The sequence below is a fragment of the Rutilus rutilus genome (assembly GCF_951802725.1).
Source record: "Rutilus rutilus genome assembly, chromosome: 7".
Taxonomy (NCBI): Eukaryota; Metazoa; Chordata; class Actinopteri; order Cypriniformes; family Leuciscidae; genus Rutilus; species Rutilus rutilus.
The window spans coordinates 25,211,132-25,224,913 of record NC_140221.1 but is presented as its reverse complement, the minus strand read 5'-3'; the positions used below and the strand labels follow the sequence as shown (position 1 = coordinate 25,224,913).

At 40.2% G+C, this 13,782-nt stretch overlaps 1 protein-coding gene across 6 annotated transcripts in view; it reads left to right on the top strand.

Annotated features, from left to right (window-relative positions):
- The window catches only part of klhl13 (kelch-like family member 13), a 58,240-nt gene extending 44,942 nt beyond the window's left edge, over positions 1 to 13,298 (top strand). For all 6 annotated transcript variants that reach the window (XM_084415005.1, XM_084415002.1, XM_084415004.1 and 3 more), the window contains 5 exons: positions 1,526 to 1,658; positions 3,749 to 3,945; positions 4,029 to 4,824; positions 9,022 to 9,135; positions 11,967 to 13,298. In XM_084415005.1, coding sequence (XP_084271131.1) covers positions 1,526 to 1,658; positions 3,749 to 3,945; positions 4,029 to 4,824; positions 9,022 to 9,135; positions 11,967 to 12,460 — 1,734 coding nt within the window. In that variant the 3' untranslated portion in view covers positions 12,461 to 13,298. The remainder of the gene's footprint in view (positions 1 to 1,525; positions 1,659 to 3,748; positions 3,946 to 4,028; positions 4,825 to 9,021; positions 9,136 to 11,966) is intronic.
- The last annotated feature ends 484 nt before the right edge of the window (positions 13,299 to 13,782 follow it).

Below are 13,782 nucleotides of genomic sequence, written 5' to 3'. Positions count from 1 at the left end.
TTTTATTTCATAGCACACATGGTTAAGGACACCCAAACATTACACACTCTCAGTGGGTGTAAAATATAGCGTAGTCATGAGCACACTTGCCCTGGTGTTGGGGATGAAAGGAAAACTATTACTATGACAGCCGCTTATCATATCTGGGACGAAGACTTTTTTTTTCAGTTTAAATCTGTCACGAGTCACGACACGTGTCCTAAAGCACAGCAGCCTTCATCCCCCTGCAGTATCACTAACCCCTGGAAAAATGATCAAATGAATTAATCAATTGAAAAATTTGATTCCAGTGATTTGTTGGGAAACAGCACTCAGTTAATTTGATTCGATGTTTATCCGCAGGCACTGTGTGTCCTCATTCTGAATGCACACAGAATGAGAGTTTTAGCTGAGGATGCAGGTTTAGTGTTTTAGCATGTGTTTTTTTTTTGTTTGTTTTTTTGTTCTTCCATTTCCTAATAAAGAAGCTATGTAAATATGCTGCAAAACTAGCACAATTAATATTTTAGGTTGGAGTTTCTTTTATATATTTTTATTCTATTTATTTTTTGTTTAAAATTGCAATAATAATGCTTATTATTTGTCTTAATTCTTTGTTTGTTTTTTCTTTTTAGTTTAATTTACTAATAACAATAGTTGTTGTTGTTGTTATTGTTATTATTATTATTATTATTATTATTATTATTATACATTTTTAGTAATAACATATAGCCAGCACACACAGTGTTTGTATTTGTAGATGCCTCAACACAAAATGCTTTTACTGTCACATTAGATGCAGCAAAAGCTTTTTGTATATTTGGTCATAGCAGGTGCTTTTATGCAAAGTGACTTACGAATGAGGCACATTACAAGCAGAGCTTTTAGTTTTAGATTTTGCGTCAGACGCTGATGTTATGAGGCCGGTAAAGACAGCCAGTTTATCATGATTTGTGGCATGTTTGTAAAACTCCAGTCCAGAGGGTGTAGTACAGAGTTTGGTGCTTAAAAAGCTTATATGTAATTTCAGTAAGTGTATCACTGATTGGATTGTGCCTTATTTCATGTCCTAGCACATGCTTGGCATGTGCTTTTGCACATGCTGGTGGATTGAGCCTGACACGGCACTCTGAGTGTGTGTGTGTGTGTGTGTGTGTGTGTGTGTGTGTGTGTGTGTGTGTGTGTGTGTGTGTGTGAGTGGACGATTGCTCGGTCCTGTTAATTATGGCTTGTCTCCGGCGCCGTGGGAGTCCATCTCTGCTGCAGTCCCCTCATGCATCTGACCTCCTGTTCATTAATTAACCCCACAATCTTTTATTCAGAAATGACGCTCATGGGACGCATAGTAATGATACAACTCCTTAACATTCACTGTTTTCATGGGTGATAACAGATGCTTTTAATGTGTTAGTTATTTTTTGTTTTTTCCTCAAGACCTGTTTGTTCATTCTCTTTGCTCCTCAGTGAATTCATTAAGTGCATTACAGAAAAGCTTGTCAGGTCTCTCACTTTCTCTGTGTTTTGTTTTATTCTCTCCATCTCTCAGGGTTTTGACCAGTTGAGGATAGAGGGCCTGCTGTGTGATGTCACATTGGTGGCGGGAGACGGGGATGAAGCGTTTCCTGTTCACCGAGCCATGATGGCCTCTTCCAGCGACTACTTTAAAGCCATGTTTACAGGTGAGCGAGAGAACAAGACATAGGATAACAAAGGATTAGGTGAGGTGAAGCCAAGTTTCCAGGTGAGGAAGGGATAAAGGAGGGTTTTTTTGGACAGAGGTCAAAGTGTGATAGAAGAGAAAGCTAATATGAAAAATAGAAAAATGTTTCCTCAATGTTATGTACTATACTGTACTGCCAGCTCCGGATTTTTTTTTAGATAAAAATTTTAGTCTGATATCATAAATATCAGTAGCATGCCAGTCTCGTTTAGTCACACCAGCGACTTTCCTTCAGAGCTCAGAATGTTCTTGATTCTCCCTCCATTCACCCCCTCCCTCACACTCCCCCCCCCCCCCTCCCCCTCTCTTTCTTTCTCTCTCTCTTTCTTTCTCTCTCTCTCTCTTTCTCTATCTCTATCTCTCAGAAGTACACTCTGTTTCTTGGGAAGAAAGAACAAAGCAAGAGAGGTAAAAAAGATAAGAAAGCAAGAGATTCGCTCGGGGTTATTTGGGAAAGCTTGTTCAGAGATAATGTGTTCAATGGAAAGAACTTCATTTCAGTATTTGAATTGAGTTCAGCTATTCCCTAAATAATTATGCCATTTAATACTGCATACTACCAAACCCTGAATGAGTTTTTAACACAAAACTATTATGAGAGAGCACTAAAACAATTATGAAGGAGCAGCGTGTCGAGGGAATACTCTCATTTCCTAACTAGAGCTGGGGGAAAATTGATTCATTGATGCAAGACTGAATCAAGAGTTCAGTTCTTAAACTACGGTGATATGAACACTAAGTAGGTCGCTTAGCCATTCAGTATGTTACCGTTAAAAAGTTTGGGGTCAGTAAGTTTGCCGGTGATTGGGTCAGTAAGGATGCTGAATAAAAAAGGAGATAAAGGCCTTTATAATGTTACAAAAATTATGTTAAATACATTTCTATTAAATGATAAGAAGTATTTCTTGAGCAGTAAATCAGTAATTCATGATGAGTACTACCCTACATAGGTCCAGTAACTGCACCTGGTAAATGCACCAATTTTGTGTGTAACAGTACATATAATAACCTGAGATACCTTAATTTGTTCCTAACTCTATTCTGATCAAATAAACAGTTTAGCCCTTGTATTGTAGAATAATAACTCAGGAAAGCTCTTCCATGTAAATCAGAATTTTTGTTCAAACCAGTCATGACAGGCATCAGGACATTTTGTTGATCACGTAATTTCTATTTCTGCTACATTGCGGCAGGTAGCCACAGCGATTAAATCTAATTGACCCAAAAGCCAGCTTCTTAAGATGTTACAATAAATATAAAAAACTCTTCTGATTGGTTGTGATTGTGTCAGGTCATGTGTTCAGCGTTCTAAGAGAACAGACAAAAGAACTGTCAGGTTACGACACAGCGTTACAGTTTGGCTGTGTATGTAGCTGAGAAAAGTGCTGTCTCTGTTCATCTTATAATAGGTTCGTAGTATTCTGAAAACCCATTAAAGTCCTGCTACCACGTGTGCCATGAGCATTTCAGCTCTTCAAGACTCCCATAATTGCTGTCTATTATACTTTCTTTCATTCTCCTCTTTGTTCTACTTATCTTTTTTGCTCTCTCTCTCTCTCTCTCTCTCTCTCTCTCTCTCTCTCTCTCTCTCTCTCTCTCTCTCTCTCTCTCTCTCTCTCTCTCTCTCTCTCTCTCTCTCTCTCCTCTCTCCCTCTCTCCATCTCCACATAGTTGAGAAATCATATCTGAATAAATGAAAGTGGTTTGATTTATTTCAAACGTGGCTCTTGAATAAGTGGCTCATTATCATGGTAAAGAGAATTGGTGACAGCTTGCAGTAAGACTCACTTTACTTCTGTCTTTTTTTTCCTTTTTCTCTCATTCTCCTTAATGTTTCTGTCACTCTCCCCTCTCTGCCTTTGATCTGCTCGTTTGCAACGATTTTTTGCTGATCTCTCCTCCATTCTTTTCTTCCTTGTTCTCTTCATCTGCCTTTTCCCCTATTTTATATCCGTTTTGCTTGAATATTTCTTTGCACTGATTATTCTCTCGCTTTCATCTCCTCCCTCTGTCATCTCTTCCCCTATTTCTCTTTCTTTTTTTCCTCAGGTGGAATGAAAGAGCAGGATTTGATGTGTATAAAGCTGCATGGTGTGAATCGAATAGGGCTAAAGAAGATTATAGACTTCATTTACACCGCCAAACTCTCTCTCAACATGGAGAATCTACAGGACACCCTAGAGGCTGCTAGCTTTCTCCAGATCCTGCCTGTCCTTGACTTCTGCAAAGTCTTTCTCATTTCTGGGGTAGGACACAAATGAGAGCACTTTTATTCTGCTGTGTATTTATTTATTTTTTGTACTAACATGCAGTTCATCCTTCCTCTTAGGTGTCGTTGGACAACTGTGTAGAAGTGGGGCGCATCGCCAACACCTACAACCTCACGGAGGTAGACAAATACGTCAACAACTTCATCCTAAAGAATTTTCCCTCGCTGCTCGGCACTGGCGAGTTTGTCAAACTTCCTTTCGAACGTCTAGCGTTTGTGCTCTCCTCCAACAGTCTAAAACACTGCAGCGAACTGGACCTGTTCAAAGCTGCGTGCCGCTGGTTACGCTATGAAGAAAGCCGCATGGAATATGCTGCCAAACTGATGCGCAATATCCGATTCCCCCTCATGAGCCCAACAGAACTCATAAACCACGTACAAACTGTCGACTTCATGCGTACGGACAATACCTGTGTTAATCTTTTATTAGAAGCCAGCAACTACCAGATGATGCCATACATGCAGCCGGTGATGCAGTCGGAAAGAACTGCGATCCGTTCAGACAATACCCATTTAGTGACGCTAGGGGGTGTGCTACGGCAACAACTGGTTGTAAGTAAAGAGTTACGACTTTTTGACGAAAAAGCACACGAATGGAAAGCACTGGCACCCATGGACGCCCCGCGCTACCAACACGGTATCGCGGTAATCGGGAACTTTTTGTATGTGGTCGGGGGACAAAGTAACTATGACACGAAAGGTAAAACAGCTGTGGATACTGTGTTTCGATACGACCCGAGGTATAACAAGTGGATTCAGGTGGCGTGTCTGAATGAGAAGAGGACCTTCTTTCATCTGAGCGCTCTCAAAGGACATCTATATGCTGTGGGCGGGAGAAACGCCGCAGGAGAGCTGGGTGAGTCAGGAAGGGATTTTAGTGTCACAGCAGGGGACAGATTTCCAAGAGGGACACTGTACTTCAGATGTTGACATGTTTTGTAAATATAACATTAAGATGAGTGTCTTTGCGGTACTAATTAGGTGTGGACACAAAAAACATGCTCGTCTTGCCGAGTATCCTAGCAAACATAGTAGGTTATGTCTTAAGTGAACGTAAACAGTCGAGAAAGACAACGCATGTGCAACAGTATCAGTATACTGGATCCGTGCATTGTTTTAAAGTGACGACAGCCTAATATTCCTACTGTCTGTGTCTTTAATGTCAATCAAACAACAAAAGGCAAGGAAATCACTCACTGCTCTTGACTGAATAACTTTTGTAACTTTAAATAAGGAATAATCTTTATTTAATTTATACAGTGCAGATTATATGCAGTGTTATTTTACATTTGATTATTTTATTCAATTTCTGTACCTGAAAACTACTTAGACACCTACCTGAAAAACCTGAAAAGCACTGTTTATTTTATTTGTATTTTTGCTCTATTGTATTTATTTGTGCTATTCCTTGTAGTTTGATTATTTGTTCTAATTTCTTACATTTTCTTTGACAGTAGTGCTTTTTCTTCACATACATTCTTTCACATAACGAAACCGTGACACTAAAACCGTGATACAAACCGAACCGTGAGTCATTTTAACCGTTACACCCCTAACATGCAGACGGGTAACCATGGTTTGTGCTGACCCCGATGTGTTCTGAGCTGTGAATTATTGAGTGCTAAGAGCATGACACCATCAAAATGTATTATAAAGTCGCAATTACGGAAGTAGTGGAAGCTCATTTAAGTTTTGTGACATACATCTAAGTAAAACAAGAAACAAAAATGTAGGGCGGCAACTTAGAGGATGGCAGATCTGAATTACCCCTTTTCTACCGGCACGGTTCTGGTGCGGGTTCCCGGCCTGTGTCCAGTCTCGAACCGTTCTGCACATTTCCACTGCAGAAAAGGTGGTTCCAGGTCAGAAAGTTGACTGTCTGTGGTGGTCCCGTTGAGCAATGTGATAACGCTGCACTACATTGCTCTTTATATCTAAATATATAAAACTATGTGCACGAGAGAGAGACCCAGCATGCGAGAGAGTGAATCAACGGTTTCAGTTTCAATATATCTCCAAAAAGGACAGATGAGAGTACCAGAAGTTTTTGCGAGCTGCCAGTACGCTAGAATCACTCTCTGTACTGTGAACAGCAAAACAGAAGTGCTGCACTGCCTGCGCAAACACCGGGACGTGCTCCGTTTGATTTTAGACAATACACAGCAGCGTTATGTCACTCAAGCCCCTTACGTTCCTCAAGTCCGTGAAAACATTCGGCCGGTTCGCAACAGGCTCCAGTTTGCCTGGCCGAGAACAGGCTCTGTCTCCAGAAAGCAAACCATTCTGGTGGACCAGGGGGAAATGTGAGTTTGCTGTCAATTATAAGAAAGGGGCAGGGTTAAAACAGACAAAATTATTGGAGAATACATACATCACCAGAGAGATCCTTGACATTTAGATGAAAATTATGAGTTAAAAAAAAAAAAAAAAAAACGTATGCAAGCATGGACGAATTGTTCAGAATAAGATTTAAAAAAAAGATGCATTTAGAAAACAGGTTGAATTTATTTCCATATCATGCCAACTTTAAAGGACTTCTACTAATACATTTTTTCATGTTGAGCCCGCTACTGCATATTGTTGTGCATATCTGGTTAAAGGTAGTATTAATATATTTTATAGTTTGTTTTATAGTTAGTTTGTTTTTAAGGGCGGTGGTGTTTACTTTTGTGCTAAAAGCGATTTTGGTACATTTTGGGTCACTACTCTGTCGGATGTAAAATCCTAAAGCAAAACCAGTTGAGAAACTCTGCACTATATGATATGTGATGGTTCCACCCACACATTTTTATCTTGTTCATGTCTAGCGTGGTCAAATAAATACTTTTATTTCAGAGTGCAGTTTTGTAGGGTTTTGAGAAGACTCTCAATCTTAAAATGAAAGATGATTTCACAGGAATCTGATTGTGGTGGAGAAAAACATAAAACAAACTAACTGTGGTGCATTGTTTTTTCATTTTACCTTTATTTGTTAATTATACTTAGGGGGTGTTTACACTTCCATATAATAATCACACATGATTTCAATATGTGTTCAAGACAGATAGCAACGATCTTTACCTATGGTTTTGAGTTCATCAGATTGTTCGGGCACATATGAGCTTACAACAGAAAATGGTAGTAGTATACAGGATTTATGTACATTTTGTGGAAACACGTTTATGCAGCCCTCTCTGTGGTTTTGAAAAGGTATCTTGCCTTTGGCACAATTTGCTTTGTAGTCATTATTCCAGTGGCTACGGTTGTATAACCGCATCAGGCAAAGATGGAGCTTAACCAGTGGTGAAGGTTCTCACAGCAAAAATGCCCCAATGAAATGTAGGTAATTAAAATGCAGGGGCAAATCCACATAGCAAAACAGAACGGCAGGACATAGAGATGCATGTGTCCACATAAGCCAAAATAAACTTCCCATCATCCTCAGCAATGCTCCTCTTAACTATACAGAATACACACAAACACACAACCTGTCTCTTGTACACAGGTCCATGATCAGACATGTAAAGCAGCCCACAACTGACAGGAAAGAGACAAACACGCACAGATACAGGTGTCACACTACAGAGGTTTGATAATGAACTCTGACATGCTCACTTCCACAGCGAGAGTGAGAAAAAGCACAAATGTGTTTTCTATAGCGACCACCGTCATGGCGGTCAAGTGGAATTTATTGCTTTGATTTGAGTTTAATCTTTTTTTAACCCCGTACTGTTTGAGGACTCTGACTACTGTCTAATATTACTGTCCCAGTGTGCTGGAACTCGCCATTACTGCAGTATACACAGTTAGATACAAATTACAAGTGATTGGTTTTAAAAGCTACAGTACCCAGACAACTGGGCACAGGCTCTCAAGGGGAAAAAATGGTTACATTCAACATCTGATTATTAGGAATTGTTACATAGATGCAAAATGATCAGTAATGCAGTGATTTATTTCCTATTTAACTTGTTTTAGAAATTTTGGCCTGACTTTTGAATGTGTCTGTGTGAGGTCATGAAGATCGAGTAAATGTTCTGCGAGTGATATTTATGATCATAGATTGAGGACAGACTTCTCAGTGAATCAAGAGTCTGTCTCAGTCTGTCTCATTAATTTACTGATACAAAGGGTTTGGAAGCTCTGAGAGTTTTATGTTTGGTTCTGTATCAGTCAGAAAAGACTTGTTTTGTCGTCATTAGTGGAAAACAGGCTGTCTGTATTTAATTGTGTGCTGTATATTTTTGTTTACTGTAATGAACATTAATCTAGACCTCGCTGGCTGCTTTTGGGCAATTCCATGGAAAAGTCAACCACACCATGGACAGATCAGTTTCAGAAAACTTTTTTTTTTAAGTATTAACTTCCTGTGCACAGTGAAATTATGTCAAGTTAAGTACAATGAAGAAATTGTCTCCCGTCTTATAAGTCTAATTTAGTACTAATCTAATAAGTATTTATTTCATGTTGTCAACGTTTTTTTGCCCTTGTATCTTGTGATTGGTTTTATATATCTCTAGTTTACATGAGATAAAGAGCACCAGATATTAATAATGTATCTGGCTGGCTGTATCAGATCTTTTTAGAGTGATCTTATCTGTGTGGACAAATGCTTTTATAAAACTTAAGAAAACATTGCTTTTGATTTAGAGAGATTAGAGAAGAGCAGCCAGCAGTCTTCTGTGAATACTTAACAAGGTGAAGTAGAGGTTTCTGTGAACAGAAGTCGGTGGTCATTTTATCATTTTTTGGTTCATGTTGTATAAATAATGGTTAATATTTCATCATCTCTGTGGCAGAGTGCCAATGGACCGCAATATTAATGAGCATCAGTGTCTAAACGTACATCTGTTCTAATGGAAGAACATTAGTTTGGTTGTGTATAATTGATCACTAAAGCCTCCCTATTCTCTGTTTGTGAGAGCATGACTAATGTAGAAGAACTCTTTTTCTGTCCCCTTTAGACCTTTTCCTGGATCCACATTATTAACTCAGCTGTTAGTCTAGTAATTTTTCTTAGCATTCAAGACCTTGTTTCCATCTCTAATTCTCACTCTCTCTTGTCTTTCTCCAGCAACTGTGGAGTGTTATAACCCTAGGACAAACGAATGGTCGTATGTGGCCAAAATGAACGAGCCCCATTATGGACACGCAGGCACTGTTTACGGAGGATACATGTATATTTCAGGTACCTGTCACACATCTTTATGTTTGTTATTTATTTGTGTACACAACTGTTAAAAAGTTTGGGGGCAGTAAGACTTTTTAAACGATTTGTCGCGTTTCCCAAAAGCATCGTTGGCCAACTATGATCGCAATTTCCATTGAACTCTATTGGTAGCGACGGAACTTGCGACTATAGTTGGCTTTGGGAAACGCACCCCAGATCTTGATTTGAATCAGATCCGTTGTAGTATTTTAGTTACAATATAAAAAAAAGAAAAGCACAAAATCACACACTTCAACTCTTATACATGCACAAGTTCGAGAAAAAGAAAAATGTACTCATTGTCAAACACATTCTCGTCCTCATTCTCAAACACATTTTCACAGATCACGTAGTTGGTAAGGTGTCGCTGACAGGAAGAGGAATATCTAGAGGGTGAGAATGAGATGTTCTCAGTTCTCACCACACACACAAACTGATCCTCCATAGATCAGCACATGTTCCCTCTATCACACAAAAACATTTTCAGATGGCAAGAAATTAACTTCTCTAAAAAGAGGAACACACAGACATTCTCACAGGGTGTTAACCTGCCTTGTGCAGTATTGTTCCCATCACATGCTCACTTTACAGGATTGCAGCTCAAATCCTGCTTTATGGAGATGAGTCCTACTTTCACTGAGAATGATAAACGGGGGGAGAGAGAGAGAGAGACAGATGGTTGGTTAGATAGGGTGGTGAGAGGAGGAGATGTAGTGATGACATGAATCAGAGTGTGTTTCTGTGTGATAATGAACATTGAGGTATGTAGGAGTGTGATCTCACACACACACAGAGCTGTGATAATGCTGCTCAAGGCTTTGTCTTCTGCTCCCACACACACATTTACCTCTCCATACATTAGCATTCACCCTTACACAAGCATGAGCCTAATGACTCTCATTCAACCCTCCAGCAACCTCTAAATAACATTCTGAACTCCTCAATGTGGTGTGCGAGCGCCGTATATGAATTGGTGTGACTTGTAGGCACTTGGCAGGAATATTCTGTGCATGTCTCCGAACACACGCAGGCACCATTAGCCATCAATGTAACCGAAAAACGGTGTATAAACCATTGATATTTAAATTTTATATTTTGATTGATATTTATACTCCTGTATCAAAGCCAACTCTTTTTATTCTCAATGCATGTTATTGATCTTCTGAACTATTCATGCATACGCATGTTTCATTAAAAAAAATATAAATAAATTATCAACATGTCATATCTTGATCTTCTGGTGAAACCACATCAGACTTCTATCTGGTGATTTATGTTGGATTTCTCCAATCATTGTGTACACTTAAACCCCGTCCCTTTCTTACAATCAACATTCAGATCTGCCTCCATCTACATTTTTCTTTTCCTCGCAATATTCGCGAATGTGTGATTTTTATCATTGCACAATATTTATTATTTTAAAGGTTAATACATTTTGTGTGTGTGTTATATCATTTATAGCCTACAGTTTATATTTTTATAGAATATATATATAATTTAGAATTGATTTCTCTGCTTCTAAAATAGTTTTCTATTGACAGAGTCAATGTACCCAAGGCCGTGGAGATAAGGAAAATAGATATTAACTGATAATAATCTTAATCACGAACTTAGATTTTATCGATCTAAGATTATCTTAATCCTAATCATAATCTAGACTCTTAATCACAATCTTATCACGCTAAATATTCTTTCTCTCAGAAATGTTACATTTATACAGGTTAAATGCTTTCTGAATGGTTGTCTGAGGTATGATAGTAATTTTGGTCAATATGACATTTCTGGAGTTTTCTTTAATTGCTGTTTAAAACAGCACTTGTAATTACAGAAAATATAAAACCCCTCCTCTGTGTCGCTGTCTTAATCTGTTCTGCCTGGAGCAAATGTATTCATGTATGAGAGTCTTTTGCTGGTGATGCATGTACACACATTTACATTGATTCTCACACTTCTCTCCTCCTTCCTCTCCTCCACCCATCCTCTTTCTCTGGAGTATTTTTGGAACTGCTGATCCTTTTGTTTTTACTCTGGTGTCTGTGTCCTTACTCCTGCATGCCTGCATATCTCTCTCTCTCTCTCTCTCTCTCTCTCTCTCTCTCTCTCTCTCTCTCTCTCTCTCTGTTATATAGGTCATGAAGTATTGGAGTATTAAGCTCTGCACTCACATGAGTGCTAGTGTGCATGCATGAAACAGTCTAGTTATGTGCTGCCTCATGCTATGTTCTCTGTCATTATCTCTCCTTTTCCATACACTAATATCTCCTCTTCCTGTCTCCTTTGCCTATTTCCTCACCATTTCACTTGATTCACACAAATGCACTGAAAGAGAAGAATTACAGTCAGAAAGCCTGTGTGTGTGTTTGTCAGTGAATCATTCTCTTCTCTTAGTAAAGGAAAAGATGGATGGATGGCATAGATGGATGGATGGATAGAGTTAGAGGGCAAAAACAAGAGGTATGTAGAGAGGAAGAAGAGGGAGGGTCTGGTTGGCTGATGCCCAGGTGCCTGATGGGATGGTTCTCTTTATTTTCAGCCCTCCCTGTAGACATGTCCTGTTTCTTTTTCCTCTGCTTCCCTCTCTAGTTCCTTTCTGTGAGCATGCAGACCTGGTTGTGTGTGTTTGTGTTTTCGGAGATGCATTATTCAATCTTAACTCTTTCCTCAGCAGACCTTGAGAGAGTTTCTGTGCACACATTATGCATTATTCATTTCTTGTTGTGTATATCTAATGCTTTCAGAAACGTGCGCACACAAGGTGTCCGTTTCAGCAGCGAAAGTGATGTGAACTCTCCTTGTGGTTTGTTGTGCAGGTGGAATAACCCACGACACCTTCCAGAAGGAGCTCATGTGCTTTGACCCGGATGCTGATAAGTGGACTCAGAAGGCTCCCATGACGACGGTCCGCGGCCTTCACTGCATGTGCACAGTGGGCGATCGTCTCTATGTCATCGGCGGAAACCACTTCCGGGGCACCAGCGACTACGACGACGTGCTAAGCTGCGAGTACTACAGTCCCGCCCTGGACCTGTGGACACCGATCGCGGCCATGCTCCGCGGGCAGAGTGACGTGGGTGTGGCCGTGTTCGAGAACAAGATCTACGTTGTGGGCGGCTACTCGTGGAACAACCGCTGCATGGTGGAGATCGTCCAGAAGTACGACCCCGAGAAGGACGAATGGCACAAAGTGTTCGACCTACCCGAGTCCCTGGGCGGCATCAGGGCCTGCACACTGACAGTGTTTCCACCTGAGGACCTCTCGCTCAGCGGCTCGCCTAACCGCGAGTCTCCTCTCTCGGCTCCTTGAGAATGGATGGAGGGAGAGTGAGAGAGACAGAGGAATAAAACGGACTGGCTGATTGATTGACAGACATATACAGATGGATGAGTAGAAGCAACTCCCATCACCGTATAGACATGCACCCCTGTCTCTCTTGTTCTCCCTCTCTCTCTCGTTCTCTCTCGTTCTCTCTCTCTCTCTCTCTCTCTCTCTCTCTGTCCCCACAGGAAAAAGACAATGTTTGCACTCCCCACTGATATACGTTTCAATGGTGTCTGTGGTGAAACCCCGTCCCTTCCCTCAAACGATTCCACTTCTCTTCCTCATCACTCTGCTCCTCTCCTCCTGAGAGTGAATACTGAAAAGTCCTTCCATCCCCCCTCGATGAGAAAGAAAAATGGAAGCACTCCCAGGGTTGGGCGTAACTACATGTTAACATCGCATTAGGGGGTTTGTTTCGTCTCTTTTGGCAGGAATAACCTTGACTTGAACAACAAATGACTTTGCAATTCAACTTTTCTACCTGAGTCTCCAGAGTTTTGCTATGAAGACTACGTTTCCCTGATCCCTTCTATTCTGAGGTCGCCTACCCCCTAACTGCTCTCCTTCTTCCCTTTATGCCTGCTCATTTTTCCCATCTCTGTCCACTCTCAGCCTTTGCCCAGTTTTTTACCCTCATTCTCTTGTCCTCACTCAGGGGGTTAGTTGACCTTCGACCACAGGATAAGGAAACTGTTTTAAACTCAGGGGTTGGCCTGCCCCCATCCCTCCCTGCCTATCTGATATTTCATTTCTCTACTCCTGCTGTTGTTATGAACCATTAACAGAATTGTGTTTTCTAAATTTAATAAACAAGATTTTGAGGAAAAAAAGAATTGTGTTGGTTTGATATTCATTATGTTCTAGGTTTTCTTAAAAGCTTCTGCTCTACCCTGGCCGCCAACATCATATTTTGTGAATACTATTATCATGGCTAAAAGCTGCTGTTAAGCATAATGTGCAGTGAAGTGCCTGCAGCCCCTTTAGCTATGATTGAAATACAGAATGGCCTTGAGTGTCATGTTGCTTTTATTCCAAGATTACTACACAATTGTGTATTTGATCACAGCCAAATTGACCAAACAACATCCAGGACCAGAACAATCCACTTTACAATCAAGAATTCACTACAGCAGTTATTATAAGAGCTTATATGGACTTGACCATCATGGACAGAGATACCAAGACTTTCTGAAGCATTAGATTCAGTCCACAGCACCTATGTCAACAGAATGTAGAAACAAAAATGTAGACAATAACAAAAATTGACAATGTCAGTAGCGGGTGTTTCCACCATTTGCCGCAATGAC